Raw genomic sequence first — 18,775 nt, forward strand, 5'->3', positions numbered from 1 at the left:
TCCCCAGAAACAGGTATTATGAAGACATAGTCATCATGGCTAATAGCCAAGAGAATAGCTTCATCTTCTGTGAAATATAACATCAAAAGTAACAGGCCAGTCTAAGAATTCAGTCCACTGACGGCCAAAGGAATGAACTGCTCACTCGAAGCATCTTCGTTGCAGCCGCAAAGAAGTTTTCGGACCAATTTTTATCATCAGTTCCACACTCCCATCTCCAAAAGGAAATAAAGATTGGACAATCTGTGCTTGTTTCTTTGAACCTTTGAGTGAAGTTTTAATTCAGCTCTATCTTGGGCAAAGTTATTTCTCCTTCAGAATTAGACACAATGAAAGCACCAATTTCTCCCCGAGCCCCACTATTTCAAAAGATCAGATATTACTCCACGTCTTACAAAAGAGGTTAGATACATTTATGTAACCGGCAAAGTGCTGCTGATTCATACCAATTATTGTATGCAATGGCAAGAAAAGCTTTCAGATGTTTAAATACAACCCTCTTTGTAAATGCTTTCCTTCCTTCAACGCTACTCCATAGGCAGATTTGCAACTATAGCACAAGTTAAACAAACATATGAAGAGCTCTGCTGGATTGGACTCAAATAACCAAACCAAAAAGATAGATGAGTTACAGGCGGTCTATGTTCCTCTGGTGACAGTTAATAAAAATAAATAAATAAATAAATAAATAAATAAATAAATAAATAAATAAATACTAATCAACATAGAAAGTATCTTTGTTTTTTTTTGTTTCTCCGTGCCTCATACTATAGTGTTGTATCAGTCAAAGCCAAGTACCATACCCTATACCCTATCAAACCATTTGCAGCCGTGTGCATCTTTCCAATGCAACGCCCAGTTCCACATACACTGTCCTAAGGAGGTGATTTATCAGATTCTTACAAGGGAGAAAAGGAGGAGAACAAAGCTAAGCTTGCTTATAATAATAATAATAACAGCAACAATTTTATTATTCATACACTGCCCATCGGACTGGGTTGGCCCAGCGCTCCCAACAGAATATTAAAAGCACAATAAAACATCAAACATTAAAAACTTCCCTATAGAGGGATGCCTTCAGATGTCTTCTAAAAGTTAGATAGCTCTTTATTTCCTTGACATCTGATGGGAGGGCGATTTCAGGGTGAGCGCCACTACCGAGAAGGCCCTCTGCCTGGTTCCCTTCTTGCAGTGAGGGAACTGCCAGAAGGCCCTCGGAGGAGGACCTCAGAGTCCGGGGTGAATAATGAGGGTGGAGGTGCTCCTTCATATTGCATTTCAATATCTCTGTGAAGGAGATCTTTAAGGATCAGAAAAGATTCCTGCCAGAATTTCTGTGCTTATGATCATTCCCACTGCTTTTAATATTGTATTTATGAATTGTTGTAAGTCACCCTGGGACCTCCTATCGATTGCTGTTTCCCTCACCCCTATGTTTTTAGTTGTTTCTAAGCAATGACAAACCTAGATAGCATCTTAAAAAGCAGAGACATCACCTTGCCGACAAAGATCTGTATAGTTAAAACTATGGTTTTCCCAGTAGTGATGCATGGAAGTGAGAGCTGGACCATAAAGAAGGCTGGTCGCCAAAGAATTGATGCTTTTGAATTATGGTGCTGGAGGAGACTCTTGAGAGTCCCATGGACTGCAAGAAGATCAAACCTATCCATTCTGAAGGAAATCAGCCCTGAGTGCTCACTGGAAGGACAGATCCTGGAGATGAGGCTCCAATACTTTGGCCACCTCATGAGAAGAGAAGACTCCCTGGAAAAGACCCTGATGTTGGGAAAGATGGAGAGCACAAGGAGAAGGGGACGACAGAGGACGAGATGGTTGGACAGTGTTCTCAAAGCTACCAGCATGAGTTTGACCAAACTGCGGGAGGCAGTGGAAGACAGGAGTGCCTGGCATGCTCTGGTCCATGGGGTCACGAAGAGTCGGACACGACTAAACAACAACAACAATTTTAGCTGTAAGCTGCTTGGTTCTCCATCAAGGACAAAAGGAGGAAAAATGAATGGATGAATGAATGAATGGGTTCAAAATCCTAATAACAACAAAAAACAGATAAAATACAGCACAAGATCAATACCAAATAAAAGCCAGCTCTGGGCAAATGAAAAGGTATTCTGTTGGCAACACGAAGGCCTAAAGTTCAAAGCCAGGTGAATCTCTGGGGAAGTCATTGCATAAAGGCGGAGCCACATACAACCCTCATCCATCTCCAGACACATGGAGCAAATAAAATAATGAGTAAAGACTTGTGTGTTTATAGGGATAACTGCCAAACATTTTTACTCTGGCTGCATTAGATGGCAGATGGTTGAATCACTAGTCATCAGAACACATTATTTTGTCCCAACAGCATGACTACACTAGTCCAATGTTGTGCAGGACAAGAGACGGAGAGTCTAGTAAACGGTAGTTCAAAAACTCCCAAATAGTGTGTCACAAGAGAACTGTTAGCAAGCGAAGAGAACACATTTAGGAGCGATTCCCATAAGCCAGAGTGTCTACTCCCCAAGGAGGTTCCTTGCTGCCTCTCTGCATGATCCGCAGTGCTCTTAGAATCATAGAACTGTAGAGTTGGGTGGGACCTCAAGGGTCACCAGAGAGCTAGTGTGGTGTAGTGGTTAAGAGTGGTAGTCTCATAATCTGGGGAACCGGGTTCGCGTCTCCGCTCCTCCACATGCAGCTGCTGGGTGACCTTGGGCCAGTCACACTTCTCTGAAGTCTCTCAGCCCCACTCACCTCACAGAGTGTTTGTTGTGGGGGAGGAAGGGAAAGGAGAATGTTAGCCGCTTTGAGACTCCTTCGGGTAGTGATAAAGCGGGATATCAAATCCAAACTCTTCTTCTTCTTCTTCACCAGCCAAACCTGGAGCAGTCATCTGAAGGGATCCTTTGTGCCAACATCATTATGTATTTAGGGAAGGTTTAAACAGCCATGAGATACATAGCCATCAGGGATTGGGGATGCACAGTACGCTCAAGACCAGCTGGTGCATCTCAGTGACCTCCTCTTACATGCTTTCCATGTATGAATGGTTAGGGTCATTGGAGCCCTGTTCACACTGAGAAATTGAACCACCTGCACCCAGACAAGACTCCCATTGCACCTCTCACAGGAATCACTGCTCCTCTGTCCAATCAGGAGGCATGCTCCATGACTGGGCCACGGCGAGGAAGTGCTTCACTGAGCGCAGGTAGTTTTGCACACCCTGAAATATTTGCGTGCCTTTTACTAGGAAGGCATGGAGGATGGCAACACGAGAACAGGCCTCTTCAGTGGTGGCTCCCCTTTTGTGTAATGCTCTTCCCAAGGTAAGGTAAAAAGGTAAAGGACCCCTGGATGGTTGAGTCCAGTCAACGGCAACTATGGGATGCTCCACTCATCTCGCTTTTCAGGCCGAGGGAGAGGGCTTTCATCCGGCCTAGAACCCACATATCTATGGGACCGCCTCTCCTGGTATGCCCCGCGGAGGACCTTAAGGTCCACAAATGACAACACCTTGGAGGTCCCAAGTCGCAAGGTGGTTAGATCGGTCTCAACTAGGGCCAGGGCCTTTTCAGTACTGGCCCCGAGTTGGTGGAACGCTCTGTCACAAAAGACTAGGGCCCTGCAGGAGTTGACATCTTTCCACAGGGTCTGCAAGACAGAGCTGTTCCACCTGGCCTTTGGTTTGGACTCAGTCTGACCCTTATGTTTCCCTCCCCTTATGGTTTTGATCTATGGGCTACTATTAAAAAGAGGCTGTATTTTAAAGTATATTTTAACCTGTATTTTAAATTGGTTGCTTTTTTTTTAATTGTAATTTTACGGGTGTTAGGCGCCCTGAGCCCAGCTCTGGCCCGGAGAGCGCAGGGTATAAATAATAAATTATATTATTATTATTATTATTATTATTATTATTATTATTATTATTATTATCCTCAGACAGCTTTCCAGGCCATGTGGCCAGCATGACTAAACCCTTTCTGGCACAACGGGACACTGTGACAGAAACCAGAGTGCGGGGAAATGCTGTTTACCTTCTAGGTTGGCAGGAGCTGGGACAGAGCAATGGGAGCTAACTCCATTGCGGGGATTCGAACTGCGCACCTCCCAATTGACAAGCCCAAGAGACTCAGTGCTTTAGACCACAGCGCCACCTGCATCCTTTTTTTTTTCATCTCAAGGAAGCTCACTTGGCATCATCACCATTTTCTCCCTGTGCTAGTTCCAGGTTGCTCCAGTACTTGGGTCTAGAAGGTGCCCTCCTTAGGAAAACAGTCCAGTGCTGCATCTAGCTGGCCCATCCCTTGCCCTGTTCCACTCCCACCCAGTGCAATGCCCCATATCAGGCTCTTACAAGTTCTCCAGCAGTAGCATATGCTTCACTCTGCTTGCAACAGGTGCTCTGGAAACCTCTGCAGCTGTGGCAGAGGGAGATCTCTACAGCATCCTAACCCCTTTGAGCAATGCAGACAAGGGGTCAGGATTGTTTTCTAGGTATAGATCCAGCCCTGTGTTTTTAATCATCTGTGTGAACTGCCTTCTGTTGTAGGGTGGGGAGTCTTGGTGTGGGGCTTGTCTTGAATGTTGGTGAAGAAGAAGAAGAAGAGGAGGAGGAGGAGGAGGAGGAGGAGGAGGAGGAGGAGGAGGAGGAGGAGCAGTTTGGATTTGATATCCTGCTTTATCACTACCCTAAAGGTAAAGGGACCCCTGACCATTAGGTCCAGTCGTGGCCGACTCTGGGGTTGCGTCACTCATCTCACTTTATTGGCCAAGGGAGCCAGGATACTGCTTCTGGGTCATGTGGCCAGCATGACTAAGCCGCTTCTGGAGAACCCAAGCAGTGCACAGAACACCGTTTACCTTCCCGCTGGAGCAGTACCTATTTATCTACTTGCACTTTGACTTGCTTTCGAACTGCTAGGTTGGCAGGAGCAGGGACTGAGCAACAGGAGCTCACCCCGTCGCGGGGATCCGAACCATTGACCTTCTGATCGGCAAGTCCTAGGCTTTGTGGTTTAACCCACAGTGCCACCCGCGTCCCATCACTACCCTAAGGAGTCTCAAAGCAGCTAACAATCTCCTTTCTCTCCCCCCCCCCGCCCACAACAAGCACTCTGTCAGATGAGTGAGGCTAAGAGACCTCAGAGAAGTGTGACTAGCCCAAGGTCACCCAGCCGCTGCATGTGGGAATCAAACCTGGTTCACCAGATTACAAGTCCACCGCTCTTAACCACTACACCACGCTGGCTCTGTGTGGCAGGCACACTGGAAATTAAATAAACACAATCCAGAATCTGGACTCCTTCCAAAAACCAATACCTTTCTTTCCCGCCAGAGCCTGATGCCGTTTCCAGGCAGGTTTTGTCGAGAAGTTACTCAGCTTCTGAAATTATCTCGAGCTGGATGCCTTTGCATGCTCTCTCTTCTAAATTGCTCTTTCAACTCCAACGAAATCTACTTCTCTTTTACCTTCCAGCAACACTTCTCCCTCCCCGCACATCCTTTCCAACTTTCTTTGCTGTTTTCGAAACTGTCATTCTCTGACTCATTTCTTCCACAATACAAATAGGCTCTAATTTTGCTCTTCAGAAATAATTTTAAAATGCCTTTCTTTGAGAACCACCTGCATTCCCCCCCCCCCTGCACCTCCTTCTCTGCTTCCATTTCCAAAATGGCTGAACTCCCTCTGCACGCAATCTGGAGGAATTCTAAGTGCATAGCTGAGCTATTAATTCTTAGGCTGATTCATGGGAGCGCTTGATGATTCACCACCTGATGACTGGCAGCTGAGGCTAAGATCTACATACGCAGCAGAAAGAGTGTGTTTTATTGTATGTAGAATGAGTTGACAGGCTGGATTGTACCGCTTCAGGGCGCCTGAAAATAGAAAACCAGCAAATTGGAGAGGAAGAGAAATAAAACGAGGACCGCAATCCCTGATGAGCTAGCTTTCTTCTTGCAGGGATCAGTTGTTGCTTTGATATGGAAGAGTATTAGAAAGGAAATGCATGCATGCATTTATCTGAAGTGCAGAACTGCAACCATGATAGGGGGGCAGTGGGGGAAATGCCAAACCGCTCCCTGAATTTCAGTTTTCACCTAAATAACTAGCTTTTAAAAAAAATAAATAAATTGTGGTTTACAGGGGAAAGCATGCAGAGAGTATTCTGCTACACCGAACCCCAAGAGGGCAAGCCTAGGTACAAGAAGCTGTTGTGAAGCAAGCCAGTGTAAGATGAGTTACACGAGATCCAAACTCTGTTCAACAGCAAGACTGCTGCTCTGCCCAGTGGCATAGCATGGGGGGGTGCAGGGGGGCCTGGCCACACCGGGCGCAACATCTGGGGGTTAGGGTTAGGAGGCACAAATCCACGGGTTAGGGGGCACAAATTACTTGCCTTGCCCTGGGTGCTGACAACCCACGCTACGCCACTGGCTCCGCCTAAGCTTGGCAGAGGGAAAGCAAGCCTTTAAAACAGTGTTCAGTGCTGAGTTGCTAGGTCACATAACTCAGCTGATCCAGTCTAAGTCCCAGGGGTGCCAACTTGAATAAAATATTGGGGAGATTAAGCCCTGCATAGTCAATCACATGAGACACCACTTGAATGGCAAAGCCCATCAACTTGGTGTGAGTGTGGCCCCCGCAAATATTTTATTGGGAGGGCCAAAGACACCTCGACCTCTAGGAGTTGGCTGCAATGGGTGCTGCCATGACCACGAACACCCCCTTGGCGGGGGGGGGGGGACTTTCACCGTCCTCAGCTCAGCTGGGATGAGCAAGTAATCCTGGTATACAGTGGTACCTCAGATTAAGAACTTAATTAGTTCCGGAGGTCCATTCTTAACCTGAAACTGGTCTTTACCTGAGGTACCACTTTAGCTAATGGGGCCTCCTGTTGCCACCGTGCCATCGGAACACAATTTCTGTTTTCATCCTGAAGCAAAGTTCTTAACCCGAGGTACTACAGTAGTACCTCAGGGTACAGACGCTTCAGGTTGCACACGCTTCAGGTTACAGACTCCGCTAACCCAGAAATAGTACCTCAGGTTAAGAACTTTGCTTCAGGATGAGAACAGAAATCGCACGATGGCGGCGCGGCAGCAGTGGGAGGCCCCATTAGTTAAAGTGGTACCTCAGGTTAAGAACATTCAGGTTAAGGACGGACCTCCGGAACGAATTAAGTACTTAACCAGAGGTATCACTGTATTTCTGGGTTAGCGGAGTCTGTAACCTGAAGGGCCTGTCTGTAACCTGAGGTACCACTGTATCTTTGACTGAGCAAGAGTTGGAAACTTAATGCTGGCTGAGCTGGGGATCATTTGGCTGATCCAGAGATCTACTCATCCTTGCAGATCTTGCCAAAGGAAATGCCCTCTGTGCAGTAACAACAGTTGATTAATTTTAAGCATATTAAGTCCTTTGTGTTTATGTTCTGGCTGTTCCGCATTCCTCTTTAAACCAATGATATGATATGATGTTATGATATGATATATGATATGACATTATAGCTAAGGGCCTGCTAATATGGTGCCTTCCACTCACCTCAGGACCAGGGTTCGAAATTAGCAGGGAGCCAGGTGCATTTGGCATCTAAAGATTCTCCGTTTGCGATCGCCTCAAAAAGTCTGGGTGCCATTTTCTGTGCCTGGCTGACACTCCAGGATTACTGAAATGTCTGTGCTTTGATAGACAATATGTTAGGGAGTTTAACAATAAAGAGTAAGAGTGTTTTGAAAACTGCAGTACCAGAACTGGCAGAACTAACATACAAGCTACGGGACAAGGATAACTGTGACTTTAAAGATGAATGGGAACCCTTTACAAAGTATTTGAAGACACAACAAAGCGAACTGGACTCCTTGGCTGGTTTTGAATAAACATTCACAAACTTTTTATTGATAATAATCAGCTAAATAGTTTGAGGATCTATACAACTGACTAACATGCAGAAAATAGCATTTCTAGAGAAATCAAAGACTGGAACTGAGGGAAGTCGGGGGGTGGGGGGTGGGTTCTGTGGGGGGAGGGAGGGGGAGGGAGGAAAAATGGGGTGGAAATAAGGATGATATGTTTCTGGATAATATGTTTTGTTTTAATTTTGAATAAAAAGTTATTTTAAAAAAAGAAAACTGCAGTACCAATATTTTTTATTGTAAACACAATATTTAACAAGCACCAACAATTTATGTTAAAAAAATCAACGGAGTGCTTCCGGAAGTGGCAGAGAGACATCTCTAAATTTGTCTGGCAGGGCAAAAAGCCCAGAATTAAGTATAAGATATTAAATGACGTGAAAGAAAGAGGGGGCTTTGCCCTGCCAGACCTAAAGTTGTACTATGAAGCCACAGCTTTCTGCTGGCTGAAAGACTGGCTACTTCTCGAAGACACTGATGTATTGGACCTGGAAGGTTTTAATAATGCTTTTGGTTGGCATGCATACCTATGGTATGATAAGGTTAAGAGCAACAAGGCCTTTAAGAACCATATTGTCAGGAAAGCAGTATTTAATGTCTGGATAAAATACAAAGACTTATTGGAAAATAAAACTCCGAGGTGGCTTTCACCTCTGGAAGCTAAGGCCCGAAAAAGACCCAATATCGAGGCCAATTGGCCAAAATATTGGGAAATATTAGAAAAAGATGGAGACAATTGGAAATTGCAGAGTTTGGAGAAAATGAAGGATAAAGTGCGAGACTGGTTACACTACGCACAGATTAAAGAAGTCTTTAAAAATGATAAAAAGTTAGGGTTCCAGGTGGAGAAATCGAAGTTGGAAACAGAATTGTTAGAACCAAAGACTAAGGTATTATCAAGAATGTATAACCTGCTGTTAAAATGGAATACACAAGACGAAATGGTTAAATGGGCTATGATAAAGTGGGCTCAGGACATTGGGCATAACATTATGTTTGAGGACTGGGAAAGGTTGTGGACCACTGGGTTGAACTTCACTGCATGTAATGCTCTGAAGGAAAATGTAATGAAAATGATATATAGATGGTACATGACCCCAGTTAAACTTCCCAAAATATACCATTTGTCTGATAATAAGTGTTGGAAATGTAAAGAAAATGAAGGAACATTCTTTCACCTCTGGTGGACTTGCCCTAAAGTGAAGGCCTTCTGGGAAATGATATATAATGAGTTGAAAAAGGTATTCAAGTATACCTTTACTAAGAAACCAGAGGCCTTCCTTCTGGGCATTGTCGGCCAGAAGGTGTTAAAGAAGGACAGAACATTCTTTATGTATGCAACAACGGCAGCAAGGATACTCATCGCTAAGAGTTGGAAAACTCAAGATCTACCCACGCTGGAAGAGTGGCAGATGCAGCTGATGGACTATATGGAACTGGCCGAGATGACTGGCAGAATCCGAGACCTGGGAGAAGAGAGGGTTGAAGAAGACTGGAAGAAATTTAAGATCTATCTACAAAAATATTGTAATTTGGTTGAATGTTAAGAAGGATGCTAGATCACAAATAATTGCCTACCATTGAATTAGACTCGAATTTGACGATAAGTGAGATTAAGGAAAATATAATTTTTTTGGAGAACTGCTAGATTCTATTTTAAATGAGCGGATATAAGATTGTAAACAAGATGGTAATTTGCTTAGAAAAACCTTTTTTAACGATGCAAGTGAGAGCGGGAGACGTGAGGGAGTCCAAAGAAGTGATGAAATTATGCTATGATATAAATAATGTTGTTTATTATTAATGCATTTGAATTTGAAAATCTTAATAAATATTTTTTTTAAAAAAAACAATTTATGTTAAAAATGTGGTATTAACAATGTGTCACTTATGTGAATTGCGTATTAGTTCATGCTTATCAAAATAATAAATAAAATGTGCTGCTGCCCCCAATGGCAACCAGATATCCTGTTTTGGTGCCCACAACACAGGTCCCAGGAGCCATTTGGCTCCCAGCTTTTCTATCCCAATTTCTAACACTGCTCAAGACTCTACGGCCTCATCCTGCTATCATGTGTAAACCAGGTCCCTTCTCCACTTTCCTATTTTAGCCTCACTTCTGGGCTGAATGTCTGCAGGAAAGCTAGACTCAGTCACACCTCATCTCCACCTTTAGGAACAGCGAGCTACATTAAAACCTTTGATTTCGCCATTGATTTCTGCAGAGAACTCTCACCTCCATCCTTGGGATGTTTAAAAATAAACCTTCTCAAGGGTGGACCAGAAAATGACCTCTCCAAGATAAAGAGATGGTTGTCTCATACCCTTTTTTTTAACAGCAATGTGCTTCCCCTTCCACGCTTATTCTCCAGTCACACCATTCAATTTCCTCTCCTACCCAGGGCTCAGATTTTCTCCCTTGCAACACTCAGTCAGTATTCCAGGGGAGCTCAGCAGGTTCAGTCCCCACGGTGCTGTTTTATGCGGTCTCCATGGAAAAATGTAGCTCAGTGGTAAAGGACCCCTGGACGGTTAAGTCCAGTCAAAGGTGACTAGGCAGCTGCGGCGCTCATCTCGCTTTCAGGCCGAGGGAGCTGGCGTTTGTCCACAGACAGCTTTCGGGTCCTGTGACCAGCATGACTAAACTGCTTCTGGCGCAATGGAACACCGTGACAGAAACCAGAGTGCACAGAAACGCTGTTTACCTTCCAGCCGCAGCAGTACTTATTTATCTACTTGCACTGGTGTGCTTTCGAACTGCTGGGTTGGCAGGAGCTGGTACCGAGCAATGGGAGCTTACCCCATCATGGGGATTCGAACTGCCAACCTTTTGATCAGCAAGCCCAAGAGGCTCAGTGGTTTAGACCACAGTGCCACCTGCGTCCCACTAGCTCAATGGTAGTGCATCTGCTTCATAAGAAGAAGGTCCCAGGTACATCCCTAGGTACAGCTGGGAGAAACTCCTATCTGAAACCTCACCGAACTGCTGCAAGTCTTTGTAGACAATGGGCTTATCCAAACACCCTCTTGTTCTTCTACTGCTTTCACCTTGACGAAAACTGCTCTTCAGAGCTCGGCTGGAGCAAATGGCAGTCGGGTTTCCTGTGGATCACTGTCTTTATTATTTAATTTATTTATTAAATTTGTACACCGCCCTTTGTCAGCTTCTCATCATAAAAACACAAAGTACAGTGGTACCTTGGGTTAAGTACTTAATTCGTTCCGGAGGTCCGTACTTAACCTGAAACTGTTCTTAACCTGAAGCACCACTTTAGCTAATGGGGCCTCCTGCTGCTGCCGCACCACAAGAGCATGATTTCTGTTCATATCCTAGAGCAAAGTTCTTAACCTGAAGCACTATTTCTGGGTTAGCGGCATCTGTAACCTGAAGCGTATGTGACCTGAAGCGTATGTAACCTGAGGTTCCACTGTAAAGTGGTACCTCTGGATGCGAACGGGATTCGTTCCAGACCCCTTTCGCATCCTGAGCAGAACACAACCTGCATCTGAGCAGGTCACAATTCGCCGCTTCTGCGCATGCACGTGATGTATTTTGAGCGTTTGTGCATGCACGAGCGGCGAAACCTGGAAGTAACCCATTCCATTACTTCTAGGTCGTCACAGAACACAACCTGAAAACGCTCAACCTGAAGCTACTTTAACCCGAGGTATGACTGTACTTGAGGGACGCAGGTGGCGCTGTGGGTTAAAGCCTCAGCGCCTAGGACTTGCCGATCGAAAGGTCAGCGGTTCGAATCCCTGCGGCGGGGTGCGCTCCCGCTGCTCGGTCCCAGCGCCTGCCAACCTAGCAGTTCGAAAGCACCTCCGGGTGCAAGTAGATAAATAGGGACCGCTTACCAGCGGGAAGGTAAAAGGCGTTTCCGTGTGCGGCTCTGGCTCGCCAGATGCAGCTTTGTCACGCTGGCCACGTGACCCGGAAGTGTCTCCGGACAGCGCTGGCTCCTGGCCTCTAGAGTGAGATGGGCGCACAACCCCAGAGTCTGTCAAGACTGGCCCGTACGGGCAGGGGTACCTTTACCTTTTACCTTTTTATGACTGTACTTAATAAAAACAAGAACAAGAACCAACTGACTAATCCCCCCTCCAACAAACACAGCCCCCACTGGCAATATCACATATGAGGCATTAAGGGATGAGGTCACAGCAGGCCATGGCAGCCACCAAGTGAGCTTCTTAATGTGCTACTGCTTCACAACCTCTCAAAATCTTTTGGAAAATGTGCCAGTCCAAATTATTAAAGATGCCCCCCCATTTTTTGCCCCCAGCAGGGTGATGAATTGGTGGGGGATATTGTCAGTTCATTGATAGTAACTTCAGCATGGCTGGTTCTTTACAGATAACAACAGGAGTAGTTTTCTGCCCGCAAATAGCTTACAATCTAAAATTCTACGTGGGGGAAAAAACAGAGGAAAATGAATTCAAGGTAAATTGGAGAAGAATATGTGTTTATTTCAATGATGGAGGAAACTGGTTGTCTGGGTATTCAAATACATATGTTGTCTCAATCCTCTGGAAGGCAAGGATGGGACTGTGGTCAGTCCTGATCTGTTGCTGGACTTGACTCCCATCAGCTCCAATCCATAGACCAGATGGTCAGAGATGAACTATTGTTAAGCAACGTGTAGATGGACAAAGGTTACTCCCATTTTGGCTGCAAGATAAGCCAGTTCTGTTAGGGACCAAGTTATAGACTTCACATTACATTTCAGTTCAGTGATTCAAATGCCAAGATCCTTCATGATCTTTAGGTACACTCTCTTCATGGGAAATATTTTGCAAAAGAAGTGGATGTATGCCCCCACCCATTGCCTCCCTTTGCCATCCCCTAATACCGCCCAAGATCCTTCATTGTAAAACAAACCTTACAGGCACCCAGTTTAGTTCAAGCTAGCAACATGTGCTGAACTGGAAGGTCCACACCACTTCCAAGAGAGTGACTTCTTCCTAAGACTTTGTTATTCACTTGGCAGTGTTTAAGATATGGCACACTATTTCTAGAGAAAGAGATTCTTCTGGGACTCTGATCTCCCTCAAAATGCCATCCTCTTCAGACTTCAATTCTAGTCCCTGATATGTGGAGGCACGTTATACAGTTATTCACCACTGAGTGAGCAACAGGCACTCAGGAAATGCTCTCATCTACTCTACATCTATACAGTGGTACCTCGGGTTAAGAACTTAATTCGTTCCAGAGGTCTGTTCTTAACCTGAAACTGTTCTTAACATGAAGCACCACTTTAGCTAATGGGGCCTCCTGCTGCTGCCGCGCTGCCGGAGCATGATTTCTGTTCTTATCCTGAAGCAAAGTTTTTAACCCGAGGTAATATTTCTGGGTTAGCGGAGTCTGTAACCTGAAGCGTATGTAACCCGAGGTGCCACTGTATAGCTATAACAAATAAGCAAAAGCTAACTTGTCCCTGGCCCTGGCATCTTCTTCCAATGCCTGGAACCAACCCCATAACATATGATGAAAGAGAAGATGAGAGTGTCCCAGAGCATATGCTGAGTGCCTGTTGCCCACCCAATGTTTTTATCCCATCCTTCTTCCAATGAGCTCAGAAAGTGCCCGCAATCTGTGTCCCCCTCCATTTTTGCGACACTTTGAGGGAGGTTTGGCTGAGGGATGTGCTCTGACCCACTGTTACTTAATCTACTCTGTAAGAGAATGTAGATTTGAACCCAGATTCACCCAGACTAAGTCCAACACTCCACCCACTACACCACACTGCTGTCAGCTCTCTCTTACTACCCATCAACAGAGCACGCATCCCACCGACCCCACAGACAAGAGAGAGTCTTTGGACCGTTTACAGCCTAGCAGATACATACATTGCGGCAAGAGGAATGCCCCAACAATATGTTAAATCCGTTGGTCGTGTGGCATCCCAGATATTCTTTCTGTGTTTGCTGTAATAGAATAAGCACAGAAGCTTAGGATCGTGGAGCTGTAAGGCACCATAGAGGCCATTTAGGCGAACCCCTTGTTCAATGCAGAATCTGCAATGGAGGATCCAGTGACATCATTGACAGGTGGCCGGCCAACCTCTGCTTACCACCTCCCGAGGAAGACTGTTCCATAGCCAAATGGCTCTTATCATTAGGAAGCTTCTCCTAATGTTTAATTCAAATCTGCTTCCTTACATCGTTTCTAGTCCAGCCCTCCGGAGCAACGAAAGAACAATCCAGCTCCGTCATCTTCCGAGTGACAGCTCTGTGGATATTTGAAGAGAGCTCCTCTCTGAGATTTATTGACACCAACAAAGTAAAAGTGAAGCCATTTCGTCTCCTTTAAGGATGAAGAAGAAGAAGAAGAAGAAGAAGAAGAAGAAGAAGAAGAAGAAGAAGAGTTTGGATTTGATATCCCGCCTTTCACTCCCCTTCAGGAGTCTCAAAGCGGCTAACAGTCTCCTTTCCCTTCCTCCCCCACAACAAACACTCTGTGAGGTCAGTGGGGCTGAGAAACTTCACAGAAGTGTGACTGGCCCAAGGTCACCCAGCAGCTGCATGTGGAGGAGCGGAGACGCGAACCCGGTTCCCCAGATTAGGAGACTACCGCTCTTAACCACTACACCACACTGAAATGGAGATTCCCACCACCTATCTAACCTACTTTTACAAAGCTCTCCTAAAACGGGGGGGGGGGGTGTCATCCCCATCTTCAGCTCCTTCACGCTCCCCATTCAATATGGGTGAGGTCACAAGTGCTGGAGCTGTCCAGTCCGTCTACCACGGAGTGCTGAAAAGCTCACAGATTTCCATTCATTCCGACAGCCTGCAGTTAAGAAGAACTCCCCACAGGGGGAGAGTTTTGCAAACACTGCAGGAAATGAATTGCTGTCAGTTTCCCACGGGATCTAAGCACTAAACTACGGAGAGCTTCCCTGCTTTAATCCCACCATTCATAAAATGACCAAGGCTATTGAAAAATGCAACACAAAATTGGCAACCACTGGGCACAATCCGGCCCAGCCTAAGCATGTTTAAGATCCACTGCGTTTAATGGGAGAGTTCAACATTGTGTTTAACTCTATCCTCCTGAAGCCAACAGGATTTCAAAGCAGCTTAACTCTGTTTGCTATTGCAGATGGTAGGTGAGCACGGTGTGAACTTGACAACCAGATATATAAGCTTGGCTGCTATGTGCCATTGAGAGCAATGGGGCTTACTTCCTGGCAAACAGTTTTAGGGTTACTTCAGGAGACTGCAACAAGGATGGAATGATAACTCACACAAAAGGAAATAAAACTGTTTATAGCCAGTAGAACTTATTTCTAAGTAGATCTGGTAAGAATTGTGTGACAGCAACCCACTCCCCCGGTCTCTTTCGCCCCCACCCCCTCCGTGTGTGAACTCGATAAGATTTGTATCTAGAGCATGTATTGATCTTCAGGCAGGTATATTGGAAGGGAACATGTCCAACACAGCTTGATTATGTGCAAACTGGGACCAGGGTAGAGAGAGGACGGTCCCTCAGTTCAATGCGTTGCATAGGTATAAAGATCAACAGAAGGTCTCGAATAGTGTTGAGGTTCATATCATAGCAATGCTGGACGCAGCATAGTTGTGGCACAACAGTTCAGTCAAGTTCATTGCAAAGTTGCAGAATCACAGTGTGCGCCCTGTAGCTTTTAGGGCTGACAAAGTACAACACAGAACGAAGCTGGACTGTTTGCAAGTTAAGGTCGAATGACAGTAGATGGATCTATCAATAGTTATTCGCTAGGGAACTTAAATGGAGACTCTATGAGAGTAGACCACTGATCAGACATTGCCAGGGAGCAAGGAAAGGGGGTCTACAGCCTTTAAGCTTTGCTAGTGAGCTTCCTTTAGGAATCTAGTTGGCCACTCTTGGAAAAAGGATTCTGGACTAACTAGACCTTTTGGTCTGATCCAGATAGAGGCTTGTGGGACTTCGAGGGAGGTTTGACTCTTGGGACTTCAGAAAGTAAAAACGGGGAGCACGGTGGAATCCAGTATTCCTTTAGAAGTATGGGATTGTATTAGGATAAGATCCGAGGTGGAGAGTCAGGTTCTATTTGGGCGGTTAGCAGTGTGCAATGTATCTTAAATAAACAAGCGAGCAAACTTTTGGCAGGCTCCGGTGGTTCTGCATACTTTCTCCCTCTGTGTTCCAGAAGAGAAGTAAGAAGGGATCGATCCCTGGAGGCAAATCGCCACCCGCACAACTGCTCTCTCAGCCTGTCAAAAGCAGCCAGAACCTCTCATCCCCAAAATAAGGCTGCACAACGCCATGCGCAAACCCTCTCCCCGTCCCATCGGTGCTGGGACGCGCGCAAAGGGCTCAAGCCCTGCCCCGCACGCGCTCACTTTACGCACCCGCGCGCGTCCTCCTGTTACCTGAATTCCTGAGCTTGCGGTTCTTGAACACCGAGATAATGACCAGCAGGCTGCCCGCGATATCCACCACGGTGGTGAAGATCAGCACGCTGGACAGCGCCGCGACTACCCAGCCCGGCCGGGGGTCTGCTGCCCCAGCAGCCGCCCCTGCGGCTGCTTCTCCTCCGGCCGCCTCCGCTTCTGCATCCGCCGCCGCCTCGGCCTCCCCTCGCTGGGAGAAGCCGAAGCCCCCTCGGCCGCCCAGCCCGCAGCAGTTCCTTAAGGAGCCATTCTCCAGCATCGCGGACCCCTGCGCCCCCAGCCCGGCCCTCGCTGCGCTCCCTCTGCTCGCATCGGAAAGAGGCGCCTCCGGGACTTCCCCTCCTCTCCTTGCCCCGTCCCAGGTGCGCTGCCTCCGGTGACTGCCCGGCTCCCGCCAGCGCCAAGGGTTTTAATAGACGGCTTCCCACTCGCCAGGCTCCGCCCCTCGCACTTGGCTCTTTTGTTAAAAAAAAGGAAAGGAGGCGGGGCTTCAGCCCAATCTCCGCCCCCTCTCGTTCGACTCCGGTAAGGGAAAAGGGGACCCAGGGGAGTGGGAGGAGGGGTCAAGGCGCTAGGCCCAGCCCACTGGCGTCCTGGCCCCGCCCCCGCCCCCACGTAGGCGGGGCCTGCCAGGCTGCGGAGGGAACTTTTTCTTCGCTGCCTTTCAGTTCGCCTGCAGCTTCGGGAGAGGTAAGGCGCGCGGGTGGGAAGGTGTCCCTCGTCCCTTGCACGCCGACACGGAGTGACACACGCCGATTACTCACCGGATTAGCTGTGTGGAAACGCGGACGGAGGAGGAGGAGGAGGAGAGCAGCACGCGTTTTGGTGCGCGGAAGGGAAGAAGTGTCCAGGAGGACTGGGAGGGGAGCAACGGCGGGACTGAAAATCCCAATTGTTCTCATTGTTGGCAGATGCGCGCTATTTTGGAAAACGCTGCAAAGAAATAGGAGAGAAATTGGTGGCGGCTGCACGTGTTCCAAGCGCACGCCGCTCCCCAAGAATCCCGGGAGCTGCATTTTATCCCTTACAGAGCTGTTTCCCGGCACCCTTAGCAAACTATAGTTCCCAGGATTATTGGGGCGTGTGGGTGCTTCAAATGCATGCTTGTGTATGCAGCCACAGGCGCAGGTTAGAAACAGGTCGTTTGCAAACAGTTTGAATAGTCACATTTTAACAAAAGTTAAACAAGCAGAGGGGGTTCCAAAGTGTGTGTTTGTGATGTACATTGGATGGGTCAATAAAAGAATCTTCTGTGTCTCGTATTACAATATTCCCAAACATAGCTGCATAAGATGAGCCCAGATGGATCAGGTTGAAGTTCCACGTTGTGCAGCATCCTGTTCTCTTGCAGTGCCCGGTCAGATGCTTCTGGGAAGTCCACAACCCAGGCATTGATGCAACACACACATGTTCCCTGTATCTCCCTCACATTTGGAATTCAAAAAGTCCTGCCTCGAATCTACTGGAGAACAGCTGTCGGCAGACATGCCATGGTTGCTCAGGTTGAGATTCCTGCATTGCAGGGGGTTAAACAAAGACCCTTGACGTCCCTTCCAGTTCTGTGATTCTCTGTTTCCATTGTCAAACAACTCCTCTGGAAATTTCGTGGTCCCCTCTGAACTGGCTGCTGTTACTGAGTGAGAGTCTTTGCATTGCACACCAACATACTTCTAAGGTTCCAATCTTATGCACACTTACCTTGGGGAAAAGTCCCACCAAATGCAGTAGGATTTGCTCCTGAATGAGCAGGTATGGGATTGTGCTGTAAAGCTGAAATCTCAAACATGCTTACTAGGGCAGAACCTGTATGCGCCTCCAGATATCGCTGCTCACCATCTCCCATCAGCCAGAGCCAGCACAGCCAATAGCAGTTAATGACTGGTGTTGTAGCCCCCCCAAAATATCTGGAGGAGACCAGATTGGTGAAGCACGGCATACAGCTATGACAGGGTGGGCAATCCACAACCTCCAAAAGTGGTTGGGCTCCAACTCCCGTAAGCCCCCACCAGCCTGGTCAATGGTCAGGGATGGTGGAACTGGGGACCCAGTTTGTCTGTGGTGATCACACAGGGTCCCCGGACGTTTCATCGTCTATTGATCCCTAGGCCACCATTTTATTTCTCGCTGCCACCACCCAGGCCCTACCTGGTACAATACTGAGTCCAGTCAGGGTTAAATTGGAACATAAACTTCTGTTTATTTATTGCAGTTTAACAAGTGTGCGGTTTCATAAACTGTATCTGTCAATTACAATCATGGGGTGCCTATCCAGACCTATAACTTCCGCTACCTGCTCTCACTCACTAAACCACCTCTCAGATATTTACTTGTCTTCCTAGCTCCTAACTGTTCCTGACTCAGCTTATTTCGCTACACTAACTCAACCTACCCACAGACTCTATCCCAATTCACTCCCACTCCAACCAATCACCCAACTCCCAACAAACTCCTCCCTTCGCCCCTC

General features: G+C 46.9%; 1 protein-coding gene across 1 annotated transcript in view; it reads right to left on the reverse strand.

Annotated features, from left to right (window-relative positions):
* MTNR1B (melatonin receptor 1B) overlaps positions 1 to 16,805 on the reverse strand; it is a 43,150-nt gene extending 26,345 nt beyond the window's left edge. The window contains exon 1 of the mRNA XM_083737113.1: positions 16,291 to 16,805. Within this exon, the coding sequence (XP_083593239.1) occupies positions 16,291 to 16,570 (280 nt within the window). The 5' untranslated portion in view covers positions 16,571 to 16,805. The remainder of the gene's footprint in view (positions 1 to 16,290) is intronic.
* Between the last annotated feature and the right edge of the window lie 1,970 nt (positions 16,806 to 18,775).

The sequence above is a fragment of the Podarcis gaigeae genome, assembly GCF_964106915.1.
Source record: "Podarcis gaigeae genome assembly, chromosome: 4".
NCBI lineage: Eukaryota > Metazoa > Chordata > Lepidosauria > Squamata > Lacertidae > Podarcis > Podarcis gaigeae.